At 44.7% G+C, this 16,917-nt stretch overlaps 1 protein-coding gene across 1 annotated transcript; it reads left to right on the forward strand.

Moving 5' to 3' along the window:
* Positions 1-1,094: 1,094 nt before the first annotated feature.
* Positions 1,095-13,680, forward strand: FCAR (Fc alpha receptor; the record flags this gene model as incomplete). Its single annotated transcript, XM_082606705.1, is given in 8 exon segments — positions 1,095-1,210; positions 2,271-2,451; positions 5,081-5,180; positions 5,779-5,820; positions 8,096-8,380; positions 10,467-10,718; positions 10,721-10,753; positions 13,451-13,680. Coding segments are annotated over 8 exon segments (1,239 nt in total).
* Positions 13,681-16,917: the final 3,237 nt, after the last annotated feature.

Here is a 16,917-nt window from a genome sequence, read left to right on the forward strand (position 1 = left end):
CCCTTAATTTTTTACTTTCTAATTTAATCAGTGCCTTCACGAACAGCCCACAAACTACTACATACAATAAACTAAATGGAGTTAATCTTTAAAAATTGTGAATCACTATGTTGTACACCTGAAATTTATATAATATTGTCAATCAACTCTACCTCAATTGTTAAAAGAGAACAAAATCCTGCTATTAGAGAACATGGATGGACCCGGAGGGTATCATGTTTAGTGAAGTAAGTCAGACAGAGAAAGAGGAATACTATGTTTTCACTTATGTGTGGAATCTAAAAATCAAAACAAATGAACAAATATAACAAAACAGAATTAGACTCACAGATACAGAGAACAAACTAGTGGTTACCTGAGGGAAGAGGGGTGGCGGGGAGCAAAATAGGTGAAGGGGATTAAGAAATACCAATGACCAGTTATAAAATAAATAAGTCACCGGGATATAATGTACAGCACAGGGAATATAGTCAATATTTGATAATACTTTGTTATGGTGTGTAATCTATAAAAAGATTGAATCACTGTGTAATACACCTGTAACTAATATAATATGGTAAGTCAACTATACGTCGATTTTTAAAAAATTGTTAGGTGTTCAAGGAACTTGGAAATACATACATACAGGGAAAAGATGATACAGTATAAGGAAATCCATAAATTTTTAAAAATCATAAAATTAGCATTTTCAATAAAGAAATTTTACTATGGGTATCATAAAGATGGTTGAGCAGTAAAGATAAAACATAATGTTTGGGAATTTTTTTAAACGTAGGAAAGAAAGAAATAAGAAACTCTATGAAAATCATATCCAATATGAAAAAAGACAATAATTCAATGTATCAAGGTAATAGCAGATTAGATATTGCAGCATAAATTTTTGGTAAACTTAACAATGTAGTCATAGGTGGGTTGGGTCAGAGGTTACGTTTCAAGCCTGGCCATTGTTAAATGATCTGAAGAGACGGCTCTAGTCCGAAAATTTTCCGGGAAGCCCAATTCCTCCCTCAGCTGGGCCCCCCACACTGACTTTTTTAAGGTAAGAAGAGCCTGTGTGAGTCACCTCTCCGTCCTGTGGTCAACCTGTACACGACATGAGTTGGGCCGCCATCGTAACATCCTGTGTGCTTTTCAGGTTTGCTGGGTCACTGCCTTCTGTTCAGCAGCAGCAGCACTGTGCTGCCCACCATCATCAGCCTGGCGTGTCTTGGTGGGTCCTGGAAGGGAAGGAAGGCAGGGAACACTCTGGTGGACACAATGGGCTGGAACACTGAGTCCTCCACAGCAGAGAGCCCTGCTTCCATGGAGGCAAGGTGGACCTTGATGGCTGAGTTCATCTTCAGCCGAGCACAGTCCTAGCCAACGAGGCTCACAGGCCAGGTGGAAGCAGGAGTGGGGGGCCAGGTCTTACATGAGATGGACTGTCCAACATAAGTCTTTCTTTCCAGGGTTCTTCTTGATCCAGAGGATCTGGGCACAAGGGGGTGAGTCTTTTCCCCAAACCTTGGGTTGCCATCCACCTCAAATAAGACCTTCCTGTAATAGGAGGGGATATAGCACAGAAGGTAGGGTGAGGGGTTGCTGGTGGGAAGTCATAACAATATGAGGGTGAGTCTCTTGGGAAGTAGAAAGTCGGGGCCCAGGAATATCTAGCCCCCAATTCTGGTCCAGAAACCCTTCCTAGACACTCTTCCCTCTGCTGAGCCAGGCTCTAGGGCACCAACAGAAGACTGTGACGCTCAGACCTAGCGTGTCTGGGAGGAGATGGTGTTACCTCTAGAGTGAGGGAAGGAAGCAGTGCCAGAAACAACAAACCCTCAGAGGACAAGGCAATAACTCAAGTTCTCCAGCAGCTCCACGAGAGCAGGCATTGCAGCATACTACTGCTGCTGCCCTGCTTTCATCCTGAGATTCCAGGATGTTCTGTTGTAGGCTCCATCGTGTCATGTGTTTCTCGTGTGAGCTGACATCATTTCACTCGACGCACGTTATTCTTCTGTTCATTGTCTACTCTGTCTTGTTTTATGCAACTAATTTTACATTATCAACATCTAGTAAGTGTCCACTAGTCGGCACTTGCTCAAAGTTCTCAGCAGATGTTTTTCTTGTAGGATATGCCATGTCTCTGTGGCGTAGGACTCTCCATGGGGCACAGGTTCCCCTGGTTTGGAAAGAAGCCTTAGAGATGTGGGAAGGAGGAGGAACCTGAGCACAGGGAGGGGAAGGGGCTCCCCATTTTCCTCTCTAAGCTGTGCCTCCTTCTCCCCCAGGTGGTCAGGACAAGCCCTCCCTGTCAGCCTGGCCAAACCCTATGGTTCCTCAAGGACAGCATGTGACTCTTCAGTAGACTCCCATCTCGGCTTTGACAGGTTCAGCCTGTGCAAGGATGATGGAGCCCATGTCCCTGGGCTCCCAGACATCATATTTCAGAACAGCTTCCTCATGGGCCCTGTGACCTCAGCACATGCAGGGACCTACAGATGTCATGGTCATTACAGTCACTTCCCTCTGTGTGGTCAGCACCCAGCAAGCCCCTGGAGATTGTGGCCACAGGTCAGAGAGCTCTTGTCCAGAATGGCTACCCATTGAGCCAATCTTCCTAATCCCAAAGTTTTCTGGTGGAAGTGTCGGTCAGGGTCCAGTCAGAACAACAGGAAATGCTCCAAGTATTTTAGATAAAAGAGTATTTAATGCAGGAAATTGGGTACTATAGTGGGCAGAATAATTGTACCCCATGATGTCCACATCATAATACTCCAAATCTATGAATGTGTTATGTTACATTCCAAGGGAAACGAAATTGGATATGGAACTAATGTTGGTAAGCAGTTGACCGTGAGATGGGGAGATTATCCCAGATTATCCAGGTGGGCTCGGTGTCATCACAAGGGTCCATATAAGAGAAAGAAGGGGGCTTCCCTGGTGGCGCAGTGGTAGAGAGTCCGCCTGCCGATGCAGGGGACACAGGTTCGTGCCCCGGTCCGGGAAGATCCCACGTGCCGCGGACCGGCTGGGCCCGTGAGCCATGGCGGCTGAGCCTGTGCGTCCGGAGCCTGTGCTCCGCAACGGGAGAGGCCACAACAGTGAGAGGCCCACGTACCGCTAAAAAAAAAAAAAAAAAAAAAAAAAAAAAAAAAAAAAAGAGAGAGAGAGAAAGAAGGAAGCAGGAGAGTGAGCATCAGAGTAATAGCGCATAAGAAAGACTCCACCAACCAGCGCTGGCTTTGAAGATAGAGGACAGGGTCATGAAACAAGGAATTCGAGCTGCCTCTCAAAGTTGGAAAAGGCACAGGAACTGATTCTCCCCTAGAGCTCCAGAAGGAACACAGCCCTGCTGACACCTCGATTTTAACCCAGTGAAACCTGTGTCAGACTTCTGACTCCAAAACTACAAAATAATAGATTTGTGTGCTTTTCAGCCACCATGTTTGTGGCAATTTCTTACAGCAGCAATAGGTAACCAATACAGGTATCCAGGTGAAGGATAAGTTAGGAAACCAAACAGGGGAAGTGAGACTAGCCAGCAATAGGTAAGGGCAGGATGCTGGTGCCACCAGTAGGCTGGAGTGATCTAAGGAGGTGGCGGGGTTCATATTGCCAGTCTCAGGGGTGCCCCATGGAAGCAGGGACCATGGAGAAGGCACGGACATGGCAGGAGATGAGCCCCTGCCCTGCCCCCCATCCACAGGCATAGGCTGGATGGACACTGAGAGGTGCTGTAGTCCCTGCCTTACTGCTTAATTTTTACCTCCTACCAGGGGTTCTGATGTGTCAAAAAGAACATGAACCTGGGGACTTCCCTGGTGGCACAGTGGTTAGGAATCCACCTGCCAATGCAGGGGACGTGGGTTAGAGCCCTAGTCCAGGAAGATCCCACACGCCGCGGAGCAACTACGCCCGTGAGCCACAACTACTGAAGCCCACGCACCTAGAGCCTGTGCTCGGCAACAAGAGAAGCCACTGCAGTAAGAAGCCCGCACACCGCAACGAAGAGTAGCCCCCGCTCGCCGCAACTAGAGAAAGCCCGTGCGCAGCAGCAGAGACCCAATACAGCCAAAAATCAATAAATAAAATAAATAAATTTATTTTAAAAAAGGTAAATAATTTCTAAGGCTCCAATGTATAGCATGGTGAGTATAATTAACGATACTATATTCTATACTTAAAAGTTGCTGAGAGAGTAGATCTAACCACAAACACACAAAAAAGAAATGGCAATTATGTGAGGTGGTAGAGGCATTAGCTAATGCCACAATGGACCTCATTTTGCAGCACCGAAGTGTATCAAATCAACATATTGTGCACCTAAACTTACACAATGTTATGTCAATTATATCTCCATAAAGTTGAAAAAAAGAGTGATGCCTTGCAATGAAAATAAGACAGCCAGTAGAAAGTCTGATGTGAAATGTTTGACTTCTCATACTTGAAGAACTAGTAATAGCCAGGTATCTGTGACCACATTTATCTGTCTATCTGCCTGTCCATCTGTCTACCTACCTACCTATCTACCTATCTATCTATCTAATCTATATTCTCTATCAATCCATCATCTATCTACAGATTACAGGTTTAAATACAGATATAGATATAGGAGGTTCTTTCTTTAGAGATGGTGAATACCTCCTGAAAAAAAATTCCTCTGCATGCCGGCATTGAGATAATCCAAAGCATAAGAGTACACTGCCTGCCTGATTGAGCCCAAACTTGGTCCATGAATTCCGGGGAGGACATGTGGATCCATAACAGCCAAGGCCACTTGGCTTTTGACTGATGGATCAGTGAAGAAATATCTCTGTCTGTATGGCACCCATCTAATATTCTGTGCCAAGCTCCTCCATTTAGATGTGGGATCTTATCCAAAGAAGAATTTGAGCCCCATTAGACACTGGTTAAGGAAAACACTCACTTCTCATCTGAAACATAAACGGGAAGACGGATCTCCTCTTAGAGTCCACCCAAGAGCTCCCCAGAATGAAGTTCCCTGGGAAGGAACCCTTCCTGTGGAGCAATAGATGTAGAAATTCTCTGATGAGGACCTCTGCTCTCATACTTCCTGTGGATCCTCCTGCCTCATGAGAATCTGCCATCTGCTGCTGTGCACCAACAAGAAGCTAACAGGGCTGAGGCTGGCTGTGTCAGAACCACGGCCCCCAGAGGCACCACCCTCTTCTGCCTCGGTGAGTCCTCAAATGCAAGTGGTTCAGAGGGAAAGGTGGGGGGATCCCAAAATAGTCAAGGTCTCTCTCAACGTAAGAACTCAGTGATTTCAGGAGCTGCGAGAAGATTCTTATCTCCTTAGTGGAGAGATGGCCTTTGCCCAGGTATCTGTAACTGCATCTGCCCAAGTCCCAACGCCACGCTAGCCTGTAAGGCTCCACGATCAAGTGGTCAAGTTGACCTTGTGGGGTTCATTCGACCCATGCCAGGCTGCCTGGAGACCCATGATGGTTCCAGAGCTCCTACAGATGAGAGCCTCAGGGCTGGAATCTGGAAGACAAAACTAAAAGACGAGTCTTGTTTACTATGTTTGCTGTAGAAGAAAGAAAGGTCACCTGTGGGACTTCCCTGGTGGTCCAGTGGTTAAGAATCCACGCTTCCACTGCAGGGGGTGTGGGTTCGATCCCTGGTCAGGGAAGTGAGATCCCACATGCCCCGCGGTGTGGCCAAAAAATAAAATCATTTTTTAAAATGACACCTGTATGTCATTATGTTGGGTGACTTATAATAAAGACTGGAAATCTGCGGATTGAGTTTTCATGAATGTCTCTCTTCCAGTGCTCTGTCTTGGCCAGAAGATTCAGGCACCGGATGATAAGTGTTCCCCTAAGTCTCCTCCAGTCCCCCTATATCCTCATGGCAGCTCCAGGATTGAAGAGCAGGAGAAATAGTCTAAGGCCCGGATGAATTCCAATCTTATTCTTTGTTCTAGCTGTCTCTGCTGTGCTTCCCATGCATAATTTCTACCTCACTGTGGTATCTCGGGATCCCTCAAACTCATCGTGCTCAGACCTGGATTTAGCCTTTGCCTCTGTTTAGGTCAGCGTTTCTCAACCTCGGTACTATTGACATTTGAGACTGGATAACCCTTTGTTTTAGAGGCAGTCCTGTGAAGTATAGGATACTAAGCAGCATCCTTGTCCTCTACCCGCTACATGCCAATAGTATCTTCTACCACAATTGTGACAGCCAAAGGTGTCTCCAGATATTGACAGATTGTCCCCTGGAAGGGAAAATTGTCTGTCTCCTGTTGAGCACTACTGGTTTAAGCCATGAGAGTAGATAAACAATGTGCTGAGTTAATGGAGGCATCTCTCTGCGAATCTCGGAATAACAAATACATGGAGGTACTGGTGAGTGAACATAAGGAAGTCCTGCAGGGTTCGTCTTGCTTCACAACAATCCTGCTGAGGACGGAAAACTCCCTTGTTTCCCCCTTCACAGAGCTGCAGTTGAGCACATCACCATCAGGTCTAAAATAGATGACACACCTTGACAAAGGGAACCAGCAGATTCTGAGTGTCCCTCCCCCTGTTTGCTAGTTTCTGTATAGGGGTTAAAGCCAAGGACAGAAGTCTTCAACATGCAAAATCACTCTCTTAAAGCCACTCCGTATGAATGCATTGGTGCCAAGAAGCTAACCCGCACCCTCGGGTACCCCAAAACGTTTCCAAGTCCCGTTCCATCTTAAATCGCACTCCCAGAGCGGGAGTTTCCAAGTCCCAGCCTTCCCGCCCTCTCTCACAGAACTAATCATCATATCCGTCGGACACTTGCTGGCTGTCCCCCACACTGCATTCTCTAACTGCTGCAGGAGAGACAGCTCTCCCCCATCTGCAGAGACAGCAGAGGAGCTGGAGTGAGACAGCCCTAGTTTGCAGACCAGGCTGCACCACTCTTCAGTTTGTGGGCTTGAGCAATGGGTACGGCTTCCCCAAGCTTCAGCACCCTTACGTTAGAGTGAAGAGCGGAACTGCGTGTTCATAAGGATTACCATGGCGACAAAACACCAACAAACTGCCTGGCCGACTAGCGGTTGCTAGGGGCTGCAGAGAGGGTAGGATTAATGTGTATGGGGTCTCCTCTGCGAGGCAATGAAAATGGAACTAGACGGAGGTGATGACTGCACGACGCTGTGAATGTACTAAATGACACTGAATTGCATACGTTAAAAATGGTTAATTTTACGTTGCGTAAATTTCACCTGAATAAAAAATATATATAAAACGGAAGGAATTCAGTTCCTCAAAAAATCCTTCAGTTCTTAAAAACTAAATATCCAATCCAGCAATTCCACCTGCATATATATATAACAAAAGAAATTGAAAGCAGGGATTCTAACAAGATATTTATACACCCATGTTCATAGCAACATTATTCACAATAGCCAGAAGGTGGAAACAACCTAAATAGCCATTGACATGAATGTATAAATAAAATGTGGTCTATACAAACAGTGGAATATTATTCAGCCATAAAAAGGAAAGATATTCTGACATGGGCTACAACATGGATGGATCTTGATGACATTACACGAAGTAAAATATGCCAGACACAGAAAGACAAATATTGTGTTATTCCACTGACACAAGGTACGTAGGATAGGGAAATTCATAGAGACAGAAAGTCAATTAGAAGTGACCAGGGCCTAAGGAAAGAAAGAGTGGAGAGTTACTGCTTAACAGTTATAGGGTTTTTGTTTGAAATCATGAAAAAGTCCTGAAAATAGATGGCCGTGATGGTTGCACAATATGGTGAGTGTGATTAATGCCACTGAGCTGTGCACTTAGAATTGGTTCACTGCTGCTTCCCACTAGTTATCTACTTTACACTTGGTAGTGTGGATGTGTCGATGCTACTCTCACTTGGCCCCAGCCGCCCCCTCCCTTGCCCCAAAAATGGTTTAAATAGTAAATTTTATGTTTATGTAACACATTTTATTTTACCACAATTAGAAACTACTAAAAAAATATTTTAAAGGCAGGAAATGTGAGTCCACCACACCTTAATTTATTTGTCCCCCCCCCATAGTGAAAGAAAGAAGTACGGTTTCTCCATGGCAGGCCACCTGAGTGTGGGCTCTATTTTCTTCTAGGGAATCTTTCCATTCCTACCATATCTGCCACGCCCGGTTCTGTGATTCCCTGGAATGAGTCTGTGAAGATCCTGTGCCGGGGAACTCCTGAGTCTTACCTGTACCAACTGGAGATCCTGGGAAACTCCACATACAAAGTGGTGGAGAAGAAATTGGGATTTCAGAAGACAGCTGAGTTTGTCATTAAACACATGGATACAAATACTGCAGGATGTTATCAGTGCCGATACAGAAAACAGTACAGCTGGTCAGTGCATAGTGAAGCCCTGGAGCTGGTGGTGACAGGTGAGGCCACATCCACAGTCTCTGACCCTCAGGTCTTTTTCCTTTCTTATTTTTTCAGAGATGCTATTTTTAGAACAGTTTCAGATTTCCAGGGAAATGGAGGAGGTACAACAGAGAGTTCCCACATACCCAGCACCTAGGTGCGAACATTTTCCTTTAGTATGATACACCCCTTACCATTAATGAACCAATATTGATATACTATAATGAGCCAAAGTTCATTGAGATTTCCTTAGTGTTTACCCAACAGCCTTCATCTATTCTGGGATCCCATCCCACACTGCATTTAGTTGTCATGTCTCTTTAGTTCCCTCTTGGCTGTGGAAGTTTCTCAGACTTTCCTTGTCTTTGATGACCTCGACAGTTTTGAGGGGTGCTGCTCTGGTATTTTGCAGGATGCCCCACTATTGGAAGTTGTCTGATGTTTTACTCATGATGAGACAGGGGCTATGGATCACGGTGAAGAAGACCACCAAGGCCCAGTGCCATTTTTAATCATATCATAGCAAGGGTACGTACTATACCAATGAATATGGCTGTTGATGCTGAGCTCGCATACCCGGCTGAGAGTGTTTGTCAGGTTTCTCCACTGCAACATGACTCCTCCTCCCACCCTCCCTTTCCATATGGAAGGAAATCACTATATGCAGCTCATACCTAAGGAGTGGGGAGTTATGTTCCTGCTGCATGCGTCCAGCCCTCAGTTTGAAGCTCTGTCCTCAGGGTGCCCTAACCCTGTGTTTCTAGAAGGTTGCACCCTGAGTTTCCAGGTTCTTCTATCTATGCTTTTTATACAAAGAATAAAAAGAAGATCCTTCCGCCCCTGCCATAACTCCTCAAACTCTCTGGATACCATTCCCTCTCTCCCCAACACATGGCCTGTGATATTGTGACTTATCCTAAGAAACATATGTTTGGTCTTCATCCTCTGTTCCTGGCACAGAGCTCCCCAAACCCCTGGGATTCCCTAAGCGATGAGCAATAAAGGAGTCTTCATTTTCATAAGAAATCCCTTTCAACCACATCTGAGTTTATGTTAATGAGGTGACTTCTGGAAAGCACCCAAGGATGGGGGCTGGTTGCCAGGGGTCATGGGAGAGTTGGAACTTTCAGCCCCACCTCACCTGACCTCCAGAGAGGGCAGAGAGGCTGGGGGTTGAATCAATCACCAATGGCCAATGACTTCAAGAGTCTTGCCTATGTAATGAAGCCTTATGCATCTCTTCCATCTGGCTGTTCCTGATACATGCTTTCATAATAAACCAGAAAACTAGTAAGTAAACTGGTTTCCTGAGTTCTGTAAGCCACCCTGGCAAATAAATTGAACCCAAGAACTGGGTCCTGGGAACTTCTGATTTGTAGCCATTGTGTCAGAAGCACAGGTGACAACCCAGACTTTTGATTGGTGTCTGAAGTGGGGGAGGTGTTGTAGGACTGAGCTCTTAACCTGGAGCACTAAACCTGGGGGATCTGACGTTATTGCCAGGGAGAGAGTGTCAGAATTGAGTTGACTTGGGCTTCCCTGGTGGCACAGTGGTTGAGAGTCCGCCTGCCGATGCAGGGGACACGGGTTCGTGCCCCGGTCTGGGAAGATCCCACATGCCGTGGAGCGGCTGGGCCCGTGAGCCGTGGCCGCTGAGCCTGCGCGTCCAGAGCCTGTGCTCTGCAGCGGGAGAGGCCACAACAGTGAGAGGCCCACGTACCGCAAAAAAAGAAAAAAAAAAAGAACTGAGTTGACTTGTGGGATGCCCAGCTGGGGTCTCAGAATTGCTCAGTGGTGTGGGGAGAAACCCACACATTGCAACTGGGAACAGAATCGTGTGGCACTTCTGGCTTTAGAGACAGACTACATCGCTATCTCTCGAAGATGGCATCTCATCTGCTTGCTTGCTCAGCTCTATCTACAGTAACTGGGGACAGAGTATATAGATCCTGTAGCAGTGAAAGGGGATGTTACCACCTCCCATTCCATTGCAGCAGGAAATGTTGGCTTCCTCGCTTCTCTTAGCACAGATCCAGCGTGAGTGGCGGGGATACAGGGCAATGACACCAAGTCCTGCTAACAGCTCACTCTCTGCTCCTCTAGGCTTGTACGACAAACCCTCCCTCTCCACTGATGGCTGCCTTGTGGTGCTGCCAGGGGAGAATGTTTCCTTCCGGTGCAGTTCAGCACACATCTCATTCAATAGATTTTCACTGAGCAAGGAGGGAAGGGCCGTTCTGTCACAGCACCAAAACGGGGGACGCTGGGGTGACTTCATTCTGGGTCCTGTGCACCTCAGCTTCTCAGGGATCTACACATGCTACAGTTGGTACAGTGGCAGCCCTTATGTATGGTCACCCCCAGTGATGCCCTGGAGCTTGTGGTCACAGGTAAGTGCACCCCCACCCAGACGTATGTCCTCCTCCTCAGGGCTCTGGCTGACTGTCCAGGGCCTTGGCATCAGGCAGGAATACAAAGAGATGCACTGAGAAAGAACAGTGGGGCAGGAGAGGTCATTACTCAGAGGACCACGAAGAGAGAAGAAGCACTTCTCTATCCATTCTTCTGCTGATGGACATTTAGGTTGCTTCCGTGTCTTGGCTATTGTAAAAGCACTGCAGTGAACACTGGGGTGCAGGTATCCTTTCGGACCATGTCTTTCTCCAGATATATGTCCAGGAGTGGGATTGAAGGATCATGCAGTAGCTCTATTTTTAGTTTTTTAAGGAACCTCCACACTGTTCTCCACAGTGGCTGCACCAATTTACATTCCCATCAGCAGTGCAGGAGGGTTCCCTTCTCTCCACACCCTCTCCAGCAGAAGATGTGGTATATGTATACAATGGAATATTACTCAGCCATAAAAAAGAATGAAATAATGCTATTTGCAGCAACATGGATGGACCTAGAGATTGTCATACTGAGTGAAGTAAGTCAGGCAGAGAAAGAGAAATATCGTGTGATATCGCTTATATACGGAATCTTTTCTTCAAAAAAATGACACAAATGAACTTATTTACGAAACAGAAACAGACTCACAGACTTAGAGAACGAACTTATGGTTACCGGTGGGGGGGTGCGGATAGTTAGGGAGTTTGGGATTGACAGGTACACACTGCTATATTTAAAATGAATAACCAACAAGGACCTACTGTACAGCACAGAGAACTCTGCTCAATACTATGGAACAGCCTAAATGGGAAAAGAATTTGAGAAAGAATAGATACATGTATATGTATAACTGAATCACTTTGCTGTACACCTGAAACTAATACAACATTATTAATTGACTGTACTCCAGTATAAAATAAATATTTTAAAAAGTGAGAGAGAGAGAGAAGAAGCACTTCTCACCCACATCACATTTGACTTCCACATCCTCTCCTTGAGTTCTCCAGTGTCCTTTGAAAACACATGGCCTGTTGAGAAAGGAGAGACCAACATCTGGAGTCACATTAAGGGGTGTTGTTGAGATAGGAGTTGCCAGACACAACCTCTGACGAATCCACTTCCTTTTTCACATGCTTAGTTGCAGCTGAAAATCCTGAAACTAACCTATAATACTAGAATCCACTCAGAGTGGGTGACTGAGGAAGACTCTAAAAAAACTCTATCAAGGGACTTCCCTGGTGGTCCAGTGGTTAAGACTCGGTGCTTCCACCACAGAGAGCACGGGTTCGATCCCTAGTCAGGAAACCAGATTCCAGATGCCGTGTTGTGCAGCCAAAAAAAAAAAAAAAACCCTCTATCAAGAGCTTCATTTTTGGGAATTCACTAGTGGTCCAATGGTTAAGACTCGGGCTTTCACTGCCATGGGCCCAGGTTCAATCCCTGGCTGGGTAACTAAGATCCTGCAAGCCACATGGCGTGGTCAAAAAAAAAACTTTCATTTTTATATTGTTTGCACGCATCACTGTGCCCAGAGGGAGAAAACAAAGAGTTATAGCAGAGGAAAGCAGCTGCTGATTGCTGAGTGGGATGACCACATATGTCTCTCTTATGTACCTTGTCCAGTCATTCTACAAGTTAAGCAAATATGATAGTCATGGCACCATAAGACCATACAGACAGAATGGTCTTTTCAATGAATGTTGCAGGGACAATTGGGCAACAGTGGAGGAGGGGTGAATTTATTAGCCTTTTCCTTTAGAGTAGATAATCAATGTATCTTGTTTTAGAAATCACCTCCTATCTGACATCAAGGTGGTCCTCTTCTGTATTATCTTCTCAAACTTGAAACATTTTGCACTTTGCAATTAGGAATTCCAAACTCACTTGGAATTGATTTCTGTATTTTAACAGGAGAGAGTTACTAGGATTTCTGAGCATTGTAATTTCACACTATTTTACTACATCCTTGAGAGGAATAGAGGTCCATGAAGTCCATAAAACAAATGGAGAAATCTTTTTAAAGGTTCAGTGAATAGAAATGTCTAGTGAAAGGTCACACAATAGTGGAGATAAATTTTCCCTAAGTTTTTCCGTTCCGTTTTTTTGTTTTGTTTTGTTTTTGTTTTTCGTTTTTTGTGTCTTCGGCAGCATGGCATGTGGGATCCTGGTTCCCTGAGCAGGGATTGAACCCGTGTCCCCTATGGTGGAAGCACAGAGTCTTACCTCCTGGATGGCCAGGGAAGTCCCAAATTTTCTCTAAGCTTATCTGAAATGCTTCTCCTACTTGCTTCCCAGATACCAGCCATCCTGTACCCTTTGTCATGTGTGAGAAAGGAACACACATTGTTATGTGGGGTGAAGATGACATAGAGGAGAGACTTTCAGACTCTGGATCCATGAAGATGTTGCAGGGATATGATTAGACAGTCAGTGACACTGCCACGTGAGGAGGGAATGAAAAGCAAACACAACATGCTCATACCCACCTCCTCCCCCTTTTACAAGACTCCCCGGGGAACCACACCCTTGGACCTATGTTTAATATGAAGTAGGGTGCTCATGAATGCATGCACGTGTGGAGGAGGGGGTCCCAGTGAAACCACAAATAGGGAAATGAGCTCCCTTTCCAGGGTTCTTGGGATGGGACGGAATGAAACATGACCAGTGATATTCATCTCTTCTAATTATATCTCTAGATACCACAAGCCAAGATTACAGGACGGAGAACTTGATTCGAATGGGCATGGCAGGGCTGCTCCTGGTGGTTCTCTTGGCCATTCTGGCTGAAAATTGGCTTGGCCATCAGGTTCCACACGAGGAAGCCCAGCAAGATCTGCCTGAACTGAGCTGCAGTAGACAGAAAACTCAGACAGAATGGACCTTTGGACTAACTCCAAAGGGTCACCAGGTAGACACCAGGCACTGAATACAACAGCCAGCACTTGTGGAGTTCTGGAAAGCTACAAGGAGAGCACAAGGGAGAACGAGGTACTAACAAGCTTGGATCCCTTTGCAAACCAATCAAATGGTATTTTCTTATATGAATCTGATATATTTGCAGCCCACCCTGCTAGACTTTGGTGATAAAATTCTCAGTACAGGGACTTCCCTGGTGGCGCAGTGGATAAGACTCCACGCTCCCAATGCAGGGGGCCTGGGTTCAATCCCTGGTCAGGGAACTACATACCACATGCATCGCGCAACTAAGAGTTTGCATGCCACAACTAAGGAGCCCGCCTGCCGCAACTAAGGACCCCACGTGGTGCAACTAAGGAGCCAGCAAGCTGCAAGTAAGGAGCGCACTTGCCGCAACTAAGACCCAGTGCAACCAAATAAATAAATAAATATTTTAAAAAAGAATTATCAATATAATCTTTGCTTAACTCTTCCTGTGATAAAAAAAATAATGCAAAGCATTCTCAATTCTCCTTGCTGACTGTTTTTCACCCCTCCTGCACAGAAGTTCTGGCTCATACATTCATTTTGTCTTGAACTTATCAGCACCAAATACCATTACATCCTCCTGATAGAAGACCTTAACACCTAGAATTCCATTAATTACGAATGCTAATAATTAATTATGAATACTGTCCACTCAACATACCATATATTCCACGACACAACTGTGCTTCTAGCTTTCCCTACAGTAACATTTGTGTGTTAACACAGGCTTTTCCGACTCTTAAGAAGGCTCTCCTGTTCTTATGAAACTAACCCACTTCAAAATATCTCATGCCTCTAACGCAGAGTAAACAGACTTGTGAAAGCAGCGGAACAAGCATCTCCTTTGGATCATCTCAGTACTTTAAGCTACTTAGTCTATCGATTCATCTTTTTGTAGTATGCATCATGACGTCTAGAAAACATGACGTACTGGATATATTTATTGAGATCATGAGTAAATAAGTTAGTGACTGAGCCAGATAAACAAGGAAATGTTAGTGACTGAGCCAAATAAACGACAAGGAAGTGCCACAGCTGCAGAGGAGGACCGATGAGAGTCTTTATATCAGATCCAAATCGACCAGAGAAATGCAATGCAGCCTGTTTCCCAGAGAGGGAAGAGATTAGCTTCACATACGTGGTTTTGTCTATGGTAGGGCCTCGTTTGGAAAAGGGGCTCTGAGAATAAAAGGGTCCTGCACTCCTAGGAAAAGGATTGATTTTTCTGTAGCCACGATGACAAGTAGCCACCAGAATGGGTTTATAACCCGTCAATGACCACTCACGTTGACCATTCAACCAATCAGACAGCTCCCTGCTTCTAACAGCCAATCAGAAACAGGTTCACTCCAGTAACCACACCGGTGAGAGACAGCCAATCAAAATAAGACTCCCTCGAACAAACATGCTTTTACGGATAACGTTCAAACCAGAAGAGCCCCTGAAAATCCACATTTCCCAAAAACCCTGTATAGGATCAGCAGTGGGCTCTGCTCGGAGACACTGTGTCTGGCCAGCATAACTCTCCCTACTACAGTAATAATAAATTCGGCTTTGCCTTCTTATTTCAGACATTGAGTAGTGAGTGCATTAGCCTTTGGCAGTTTATGTATTAGACTGATTTAAGTTAAGTATAAGGCCTTTGCTTAAGGGCAAGGTGTATGGCGGCTTATAATCCATGACTTTAAGTTGTCTTTTTTAAAATTTTTATCGGCGTATAGTTGAGTTACAATATTGTGCTAGTTTCTGCTGTACAGCAAAGTGAATCAGTTATACATATACATATATCCACTCTTTTTTAGGTTATTTTCCCATATACATGACTTTCAGTTCTATGTCAGGCATTATGCTGGTCGTTTCATTTATATGAGCATAGCTGTAACGCCGTGAATTTTCATTTAATCAATTTTAATTCAATCAATCATGTGACAGTCATGTCACACGAGCAAACAGAGGCTCAGAAATGGTATGATTTGGATAATGATATGAATATGTGGATACAGAGTTTCAGTCTGGGAAGATGAAACAATTCTAGAGATGATGGTGGTGATGATTGCATGACGACGTACATGTCCTAGCTGCCACTGTTCGGTGGCACTTACAAATGGTGAAGGAGGTAAGTTTCATGTATGTGGAGGTGTTTACCATAATAAAAAAAACTTTTAAAAATGGTTAAAATGGTAAATTTTGTGTTATGTATGTTTTGCCACAATTTTTAAAAAGTTCTTTGTGGTCTACAGAAACTGAAAGTAGATTGGTCGTTGCCCAAAGCTGGGAGAGTGAGGGGGTATTAGACAGTGAGTGCCAGTGGGTATTGGAGGGGTTTTTTTGGGGGGGGTGATTAAAAAGTTATGAAATTAGATTATGGTGATGGTTGAGCAACTCTGTGAATATAATAAAAACCACTGAATTCTACACTTTAAATGGTAAATTGTATAGTATGTAAGTTACATCTCAATTAAGTTGAGTTTCTTCAAGTATCAAAAATGATTAAAAGTGATCATTAAATGATCAAAAATGACTCAACCTCAGTGGTTGAGTCATGACTTGAAATCCATCATCTCCAACAGGGCTTACAGTGTGCATATGGGGATAGTCCTAGGAGCACAGGTGTGAGCTTAAGGTGAAAACTGGGGCTGGACTAAATAGATACAGAGAAGTACCTGAGAAACCAGAGACAAACTTAGGGAGAATGGATGGCATGATTGCCCTTAGTATGTGGTGTCCAGGGAAAACACTCCAGGTTCAGAGCATATTCCCCTAAGATGATCACCCAACCCCTCTAATGAGCTGGATAAAACATGGCATTTATTTAACTTATTTGTGCTTCAGTTCCTTATCTGGAAATGGTGGAGTAAATGCTATCAACTTCATTGGGTTATCATGAGAATTCAATGAATGAATGATGCCAGCCACTCAGAACAGTGCCTACACATAGGAAATGGTTTTCAAGTCTGGTTACCAGAAACCTTGCCTCTCAAGATGATTTTATCTTCAGATCTTTGCACACTGCTGGAATAAACTGTTCCACTCTGAGTTGGTGAGCTCCGTAGCAGAAAATAGAGGAGGAAAGTATCATTACTATTATGTGATGCGGGGGTAGCACTCGCCCCCATTTCCACACCAACTTCAAAAATTACTATAAATAACCAAGAGAGTGTGTTATTGACCAAAAAATAGACAAATAGATCAACAGAATGGAATAGATAGCTCAGAAATA

Source organism: Mesoplodon mirus (genome assembly GCF_964341445.2).
Source record: "Mesoplodon mirus genome assembly, chromosome: 19".
Lineage (NCBI taxonomy): Eukaryota > Metazoa > Chordata > Mammalia > Artiodactyla > Ziphiidae > Mesoplodon > Mesoplodon mirus.